At 36.4% G+C, this 9,124-nt stretch overlaps 2 protein-coding genes across 3 annotated transcripts in view; both read left to right on the forward strand.

Annotated features, from left to right (window-relative positions):
- Positions 1-1,143: 1,143 nt before the first annotated feature.
- Positions 1,144-4,186, forward strand: LOC107693122 (four and a half LIM domains protein 2-like). Of its 2 annotated transcripts, none has more exons than XM_016492385.1 (6): positions 1,144-1,216; positions 1,431-1,601; positions 1,824-1,998; positions 2,174-2,343; positions 3,436-3,622; positions 3,751-4,186. In XM_016492385.1, the coding sequence occupies exons 2-6, from the start codon at positions 1,443-1,445 to the stop codon at positions 3,900-3,902; spliced, it is 843 nt and encodes a 280-aa protein (XP_016347871.1). In that variant the 5' UTR covers positions 1,144-1,216; positions 1,431-1,442; the 3' UTR covers positions 3,903-4,186. The 2 variants fall into 2 exon arrangements, with proteins under 2 accessions (XP_016347871.1, XP_016347872.1); XM_016492386.1 differs by having other exon boundaries at positions 1,431-1,568.
- Positions 4,187-6,299: 2,113 nt separating this feature from the next.
- Positions 6,300-9,124, forward strand: part of LOC107693120 (transforming growth factor-beta receptor-associated protein 1-like) — an 8,854-nt gene continuing 6,029 nt past the window's right edge. Inside the window, exons 1-2 of the mRNA XM_016492382.1 lie at positions 6,300-7,040; positions 8,650-8,844. Coding sequence (XP_016347868.1) covers positions 6,377-7,040; positions 8,650-8,844 — 859 coding nt within the window. The 5' untranslated portion in view covers positions 6,300-6,376. The remainder of the gene's footprint in view (positions 7,041-8,649; positions 8,845-9,124) is intronic.

The raw sequence follows: 9,124 nt of genomic DNA on the forward strand, positions 1-9,124 counted from the left end.
AAAAGACGATGCTGTGCTGAATATATTGGATCCGATGTCACACTATACAAGTGTGAGTAACTGTTTTTATTACGTGATCACTATTGCTTTATCTGTTATTACAGATCGTTTGATATGTACTGAGTATTTATGCGTTTTTAACCTAAAACACAGCAGCGTCCCTCTGTGAAGGATGTAGGCTGTCAAACATACACAACTATTAGACAATCATAGCAGTGGGCGTTTACTTCCGACTCTACAATCCACCATGCCTATTCAAACAGAGTGCTCCGATGAGGAGGGTCAAAACAGAACAGAAAATAGCCTATTACTTCTAAATTAGTATGTTTTTTATGTAAAAATCTTGTAGTGGACCTCAGAGAACAGTACAAAATAAAAAACAAAAGCAGTTCATGACCCCTTTGAAGACCAGATATCTCTGAATGAACACTCTATTAATGTTACTGGAAGAATGTTTGCTCGTAACTTTGAGAGAAGCTCACCATAACATTAGCCAAAGTATTGAAAATGTTCTCTGTTATCTGGGTATATGCCTTAACTGTAAATGTCAAGAACCAACTCTAGATGACATTTACATTAAAGATATCTAACAGAGCCCCCCTGTGTTAAACCTGTTAAGCTGTGGAAATTGCTGCATATTTCTTGTAAACAGAGGTCCAATCAATCCAAGGCAATTTTAGTGGTTGCAGAGAAGCTTGGCAACCACTGCAACATTTGCTTTCAACTCTCTCTAAGCCTTCAGCAGTTGCTTGAGGGCTCAGATGTGGATACAGTAAGATATCCGGTATCCGAGGACAGAGCAATCGCTAATTTCACTGATACGTGAAACATGAAGCATCGTAACTGTGAAGATAATGTGCTAAAGATTAATTTGACACAAATTCATTTAGCTAAAATGCTGATTTCTATAACTCTTACAGGAATAATATGCAAAGAAAAAGTACTTGTCCATATATTCTCAGAGTCCAATCACTGATTTAAGAATACACAAAAGGAATAACATTTCAGTGGCACCATTCACATATCATCTTGACCATCAGGCGTGTGTTATGATTGGACACCCATAAAAGGTGCAGAGATCAGCAACTGGGCCATTCTCCCCAGGGATTTCAGCTAATAAGAGCAATCGTATTTATAGAGGCTCGTTTTAATGCATCCCCTCAATCACTGGCCATCTCACCCTGCAGCCCCTCAGAAGCCCATTGAGCCACTGAAGGTAAGTTTTACTCACTATTACAGATGGCAGGCTGTTCTTTTGATGCCTTAAATTGGTTTTAGGATCCCACTGAAGAGACCTAGTTTGCAGAGACCATAATTTTAGCATGTTGTGTCTATTTTAAGAGGCGTTTGTATTTTGTGGATGACACCTCACTGATTGCTTTAGCCTGATATGTTGTAACATTTTTACGATTCTGTTTACTGCTTTTAAGACATAAACAACAATGTCTACAGAACGATTCGACTGCCATTACTGCAAGGACACTTTGCTGGGAAAGAAATACATCCTAAAAGAGGACACACAATACTGCACAAAGTGCTATGAGAATCTGTTTGCTAACTGCTGTGAAGTATGTTCTTTGCCAGTTGGGTGCAACTCTAAGGCAGGCATAAGCAATTACTGACATCATAATACACACATTTATATTTGAAAATTAAATTGGAATTGAATTAAAAATATTTTTAAACAGCCAACTATGACTACTTTTGCTTTTAAGAACCCTGGAAATGTGAAAAGGATCCCTTAATTAAAGAATAATGAGTGACAGAAAGTCAGAACAGATTTGCAAGCTTTTAACTAGACTTTCTCTGCATGCATAATGAAGGATCTCTCCTACAAGGACCGGCACTGGCATGAAAATTGCTTCAATTGTGCCAAATGCAGTCGATCATTGGTGGACAAAGCGTTTGCTGCTAAAGATGACCTTATGCTTTGCACCGAGTGCTATTCTCATGAGTATTCCTCAAAGTGTAACACCTGCAAGAAGACTATCATGCCAGGTAGAACTCTTTGTATTTGAATCTTTTCTGAAGAAATTAGATGTAACTAGATTTATTTTCCTAAAAATATCTTACTAGCATGTTTTTCTTTGTATTAAAAATAGGTGGTTTATCAAGTTAAAATAAAATATTAAGGATCTTAGTCTATAAAAGTTGTCTTCTGTTCATGTGTTAGGATCACGAAAAATGGAGTACAAAGGCAACAGCTGGCATGAGACGTGCTTTCTGTGTCAACGCTGTCAGCAGCCAATAGGAACCAAGTCTTTCATCCCTAAAGATAACAATTACTTCTGTGTGCCTTGTTTTGAGAAGCAATTCGCCTACCAATGCTGTGCTTGTAAAAAAGTAAGTCATTTACTGTGTGTTTATGAAGGAATCAGACATTTGAAAAACAGAATTACTGTTATTCAAGTTACAGTTCACCCAAAAATGACTCACTCTCTTATTGCTCTAAATCAGAATGTGTTTTTCTAATGTGGATTACACAAAGAGAAAGGTTGTGAAGGTCTTTTTTGAACCTTGAACGCTTCGCCCTCCATTAAATGCACAATTGCATGGAAAAGAACAAGCAGTACATTCAGGTTTGGAATGACATTAGGATGAGTAAACAACGACAGAATTTCAGTGCTAACTCATGTCAACTCGCAACTATTTTATGTTTTGGTGAACTGGTGGCTAATTTGTATGAATTCATACACAGTCATTTGTAGACTTATAGACGAGTTGCAGTTAGGTTTTGGGAAGCAAATTGCCTCCTAATGTTGTGCTTGTAAAAAGTAAGTCATATATATTTGCGAAGGAATCAGACAGTATGAAAAGACTGAGCCTCAGTATGAAAAACTATTACAGTCCATTAAAGTTATAGCTCACTCAAAAGTTACTCACCCTCATGTTGTTCCAAACCAGTATGACTTTATTTTTAAATGTGGAATACGAAAAGAGAAAATTTGTGAGAGAAAATAAATATGTATTTATGGAGTTGGAGCTTTCAAGATTCAAAGAGCATATAAAATCACCATAACCATATTAAAATCCTCAACAAAGCTATCATTTGCCATCAAAGACACGGAATATAGCATATGAATCTATGGACTACTACTACTATCATACTTTATAGTGCTTTTGCATTCTTTTTTTAACCTTGAAAGCTTCATTCCCCATTTATTACAATTGCATGGAAAACTGTTTTGGCAAATTGGTGAATCCTATCAATTCAATTCTCATTCATGCACTTTCAGTTTATTTATAGTTAAAAAAAAGTTTTTGTTTACATACAAATCACGTCATACAAATTCATATGAATTTGCCACTACGTGACATATTTACGTTTTTTCAAGGATTGGATTGGAATTTTCACTTTTGGGTGAACTAAATAATTGTTGGACAATATTGCACATTTATTATACTGTACTGAGATCCACACTTTCAATTCTGTAGGCCATAACAACTGGTGGTGTCACGTATCAGGATAAGCCCTGGCACCGAGAGTGTTTCACTTGCATTGGATGCAAGAGACAACTGGCAGGCCAGCGCTTTACCTCGAGAGAAAACTACCCATACTGCCTGGATTGCTTCAGCAATCTGTACGCCAAGAAATGCGTGGGCTGCACCAAACCAATTACTAGTATGTTTTCATTCTTGACATCTGGCGGCTATTTTTATACGCCTCTAAATTGAAATTAAAAATTTCATCAGAATTGTACTCGACTGTAAAACAACCATGTGTGTGTGTGTGTGTGTGTGTGTGTCCAGGCTTGGCAGGTGCTAAGTACATCTCGTTTGAAGAGCGGCAGTGGCATAGTGAGTGTTTCACGTGTATGCAGTGCTCTGTGTCTCTGGTGGGCCGTGGCTTCCTCACCCAGAGAGATGACATCCTGTGCACTGACTGTGGCAGGGAGAAGTGAGCTCACCCGACTGGGTCAGACAACCACAGGAGCAGCACAGTCGTCCAAGTATAGTAGGAAAGCTACTGAGGGCAAAATAGATGTAGAATTGGGTTTCCGCTCATATAAATGGAATGATGAATAAACACGAACAATGAATAGATTAATTATCTGTGTAGCCCGCTGATTAGGATGCTTAATGTATTGATTAATAAGCTTTCAACAATGATTTGGAAACAATTGTCTTTATAAAGCCTGAACCAGCATGGAATAATATTGAAAATGTTAGAAGTTTGTCACACGAAATGCACTTTTGGTCAATAAACTTTGTTTTCTTCTTGTCTACTGCCTGTTTTTTTTTTAAGTCTAAAGATACATAATCATGCACAACCCCTACCTCTAGTAAGAAAGTAATATATTTAAAATACATTTATTTCATACTAAGTACAGTTCAAATCTATTAACAATTTCTGACATATTGCTCGAGACTTATATAAAAATTACAATTAAATTTTATTTAAAGTACTACTTGTGCACAATGCACATTTCTTTATATTAAGCCTAAATGTGTTTTAATGTCACTACTGATGAGGATTGTATGATCTTTAAAAAACATCAGTCTTTAAATGCAAGTTATTTAAAGTATACCTGAAGTATACTTGCAATAGTTCCACTTTAGCACATTCAAATATACTTCTTTAGTTGGACTACAGCACTACTTCCACACAATTAAAGTGCATTAAGCACAAAAATAGTTGTTTCAATTTAGGAGACTTAAAGTATACCAGTTTAGTATACTAAAAGTGCATTTGCAGGGTATTTTTTTTAAAAGTACATAAATATATCATATCTGTAGTATACTTAGAATGAATAAATGCATTTCAAATACACTAGGGACAACTACAATGCATACATTAAGGGACACCATAAAGAAGGTGAAAGTTGGGAAGGATTATAAATGACTTAAATGACTCTGGGAGCAAGATGAGTGATTCATATTTTGGTTCATTTTCCCTGGAGAGAAATATTTTATATGCATGAAAACTGCTAATTTGTTGTGACTTAACTAGCATAAACAGTCAAAAACAAACATGATCTAAAGGCCACTAAATTCCCATTTTGATTTCATTTTTTAAAGGTGCACTGAGTAATTTTCTGTTTCGCTGGCAAAATAAAGTGAGTAGAGGTACGTTCACGCCAAGTCAGAATTACTGTTATTACATGATTCTGACTTGTAAAAAGCGTTCACGTCCTCATAGAATTTGTAATTACAACTTGTAAACTCTGACATTTTCTAAAAAGCTCTGACTTGTACGACCTGACCGCTGTATCGTCATGTGGAAACACTCAAAATGACGGTAGCTTCAAATGTAGTGTGCACACTTAAATATAGAGAAAACTTTAACATTCATGAAACTTCCCTATGTACAAAAGGTTCTTTGTAGTGGAAAATGGTTCTTTAGATTATAAAAAATGTTTTTCACTCTAAGAAAAATGCTTCTTTTAACAAAGGTTCGTTCTTGTGGCCAAAATGGTGGTTCTACGTAGTGGTTTTGTGTGAAAAAAAAAAATCAGTTGTTAAAGCAAGATGAATCTGAAAATAAACAAACATGGGTGCCATCAGAATGAGAATCTAAATATTGTGATAAAAACATCACAATAATCCACAAGTAATCCACACGACTCCTTAATGATGAATTTGTTTACTACAAACACACAGCATTTGACTTTATAAAACATTAACAGATGGACTGAAGTCATGTGGATTACTTGTGGATTATTGTGATGTTTTTATCAGCTGTTTGGACTCTTGTTCTGACGGCACCCATTCACTGCAAAGGATCCATTGCCGAGCAAGTGATGTAATGCTACATTTTTCCAAATCTGTTCCGATGAAGAAGCAAACTCATCTACATCTTGGATGGTCTGAGGGCGAGTAAATTTTCAGCAAAGTTTCATTTTTGAGTAATCTATTCCTTTAATGCTCTATTGCATTTTAAATGAACATACTCCTAAACTAAACCCTACCCTAATCCCAACTGATAGCATGAGCAAAAGTACATGTGAGATCAAAATGCATTTGCTGAAGCAAGCATGCTGTTTTAGCTTCCTTTTATACACTTTAAAACACATAAAATAAATATTTAACTAAAGGTTTTATGTCTCTAGCCTTTCTTAGACATTTGGCATTGTGCAACCAACCATCCATTCAGAGCCAGAGTAAAAGCAGTAAAACTGCTGACACCAACTTCCTCTCAGGATGAGAGTCACATGGCAAGGTCAAAATACACTTGAGTAAAAAACAAACGTCCATAACGCTGACAGCTTCTACGCTAATGAGGTGAGACCGTTCTTTACGCGTTTTATTTAGCTTTACTGCATTTAGATATCTGAGCTAATGAAGGCTGTTTTCCTTCTCTGCCCAATGTACTAGGTTTCTCATTTATTTTTAGGTGTATTTTTGCAACTGAGACCTAAATTAATAGTAAATAACCATGAAAGTCTTCACCCCTGTGCTAGTCTTTCAAAAAATGCCCTCTGGGAAAGGCAGAGACAAATTCAGCATTCAATGTTTGGAGTGCTTTGGTAAAAACCTCTATATAGGGACCAAAGAGGGAGTCGTTGAGTACCTCACTGTAAATAACACGAGCGCTGAAGAAAGCCTTTCAGTGCGGGAGGTGGGGAAGAGACAGATGGGCCGAAGCGGAGCAATCGGCCAGCTGACGGCGGTCCCTGTTCTGAATCATCTCTTAGTTCTCTGGGACGGTTCGGTCACGGTGCTTAACATGTTCTCCCTGGAACTCCTTCCTGCCCTGAAGAAAATACAGAACGTGTCACTCTTTAATGTCAGTGAGTCAGCGGTTCAGACTGATTCCGTTGAGCTCATTGCAGCTTCGACCAAGAGGAAAACAGTGAGCGTTTATAAGGTGTGTGTGGACAGATGGGAGTGTGTGAGACAGGTGGCTCTGCCGCAGGAACCTGTGGTTCTGGCTGTGCATGGGACGTGTCTGTGTGTGGCCGCTTGTGACAGATATTTTCTCCATGACTATCAGAGCCAAACCACCCTCGATCTTTTCCCACATAACCTGGGAAAGCAAAATATCATTGCCAACAAATGTGGAAAAGGAGAATTCATTTTGAATGGGCCTGGATGTTTGGGTAAGAATTTTTATAATTATAAAATAAAAATAAAATTATAATAGGATAAATAAAAGACAAATAAAATTACAATTATAAAATACATTTTAAACTTTAAGTGGCAAAACAAGGTAAAAACAGTGTGAAAAATATGCCAGTGCAATAGAAAAAGAAATACCAGGGTTCAAGTGATTTAAGGCCTTTATCTGCATGCTTAAAATGACATTACATTGTATTTCATGTACTCACAATAATTAATTATATATTAAGTCCCCATAAGGAAAGAAAAAATGGAGCCTTTTGTTGATATTTCTCTAATTTCATATGTGTCTCCTCAAAAGTTTCAGAAGAGATTTAAACAGAAGAGATTTATTAACATGATTACATTTGTCCAAGACCAGATAACCTAAGCTACAGTATTATGCAAGTTAATTTACCTTTAGTATACTTTTGATATATTTTTGTTCATCAGTTTGTAGCTGTATTTAAATAATTGCCTAATTGAATTCCATTTTTATTTATTTTTAATTCCCCTTTTTTCAATTATTTAATTTTGGGAATTTTAGGATAAATAACTCACATTTAATTGACACAACTGAAAACTCCATTAAAGGAGCAGTTCACTTCCACAACAAAAATGTACAGATAATGTACTCACCCCCTTGTCATCCAAGATGTTCATGTCTTTCTTTCTTCAGTCGTAAAGAAATTGTGTTTTTTGAGGAAAACATTTCAGGATTTCTCTCCATATAATGGACTTCTATGGTGCACCCGACTAGTTTGAACTTCCAAAATGCAGTTTAAATGCAGCTTCAAAGGGCTCTAAACGATCCCAGCCGAGGAAGAAGGGTCTTATCTAGCAAAACGATCGGCTATTTTCTAAAAAAATTTACAATTTATATACTTTTTAACCTCAGACGCTCTTCTCGTCTAGCTCTGCGTGAACTCTGTTTTTTTTCCTGGTCCAAGACAGTTAGGGTAGGTCTAAAAACTCCCATCTCATTTTCTCCTCCAACTTCAAAAACAAAGTGAACATGCAAAGAAGATCAAATGCCCTTTACAAACAAATGGCAAAACAGCGATGTTGGATGATTTAGGACGATTTTGAAGTTGGAGGAGAAAATGAGATGGGAGTTTTTAGACCTACCCTAACTGTCATGAACCGGAAAAACGCAGAGCTAGACAAGAGGAGCGTTTGAGGTTAAAAAGCATATAAATTGTAATTTTTTTTTAGAAAATAACCGATCGTTTCGCTAGATAAGACCCTTCTTCCTCGGCTGGGATCGTTTAGAGCCCTTTGAAGCTGCATTTAAACTGCATTTTGGAAGTTCAAACTCAGGGGCACCATAGAAGTCCATTATATGGAGAGAAATCCTGAAATGTTTTGCTCAAAAAACAATTTCTTTACGACTGAAGAAAGAAAGACATGAACATCTTGGATGACAAGGGGGTGAGTACATTATCTGTACATTTTTGTTGTGGAAGTGAACTACTCCTTTAACGCCTGTCTATAAAGTAAGCAAATAGATAAATAAATATAATATATACATTTACAGTTCAACAATAATTAGTGCAAATTATTTATTTGCTTTATAAAGTAACAAGTAAAAGTATTCTATATGACACGCAGGCATGTTTGTGATGAAGAATGGCACTTCCCAGCATCCTCCAGTACAGTGGCCTGATGGAGTGGTGGACGCTGCAGTTCATTTCCCATATGTGCTAGTGCTACAAAATCAGACTATTCATATCTACAGCATTCTGGACCAGCAGCTGAAGCAAACTGTCCCTTTACAAAGTGCCAAATCTCTCGTCTCAACAGAAGGTTCGTTTTACAATCCAACATCAATCTTTCAAAAATCATTCATCAGAAGTCATAGTAAATTCAGAGGTAATATTGCCGTTCTTAATTGCTCATATATTGTATCTTTACTTCTTTAAAAATGTAAAGGTAACACTTTACTTGAAGGGGTGTGCATAAGACTGACATGACACCTTCATAATCATGACATGACACATATCATGAATATGAAGGAGGTTTTATGCATGTTTATGACAACTGTCATTAAGTGTCATTCGCTCAGTTATGTCATTTTTAATGCAAA

Source organism: Sinocyclocheilus anshuiensis, unplaced genomic scaffold, assembly GCF_001515605.1.
Source record: "Sinocyclocheilus anshuiensis isolate Anshui unplaced genomic scaffold, SAMN03320099.WGS_v1.1 scaffold222, whole genome shotgun sequence".
Taxonomy (NCBI): domain Eukaryota; kingdom Metazoa; phylum Chordata; class Actinopteri; order Cypriniformes; family Cyprinidae; genus Sinocyclocheilus; species Sinocyclocheilus anshuiensis.

Coding starts and splice junctions, on each gene's coding strand:
- LOC107693122 (XM_016492385.1), top strand. CDS start 1,443: ATGTCTACAGAACGATTCGACTGCCATTACTGCAAGGACACTTTGCTG. Junction 1,602..1,823: donor CAGTTGGGTGCAACTCTAAG/GCAGGCATAAGC, acceptor TGCATAATGAAG/GATCTCTCCTACAAGGACCG. Junction 3,623..3,750: donor CTGCACCAAACCAATTACTA/GTATGTTTTCAT, acceptor GTGTGTGTCCAG/GCTTGGCAGGTGCTAAGTAC.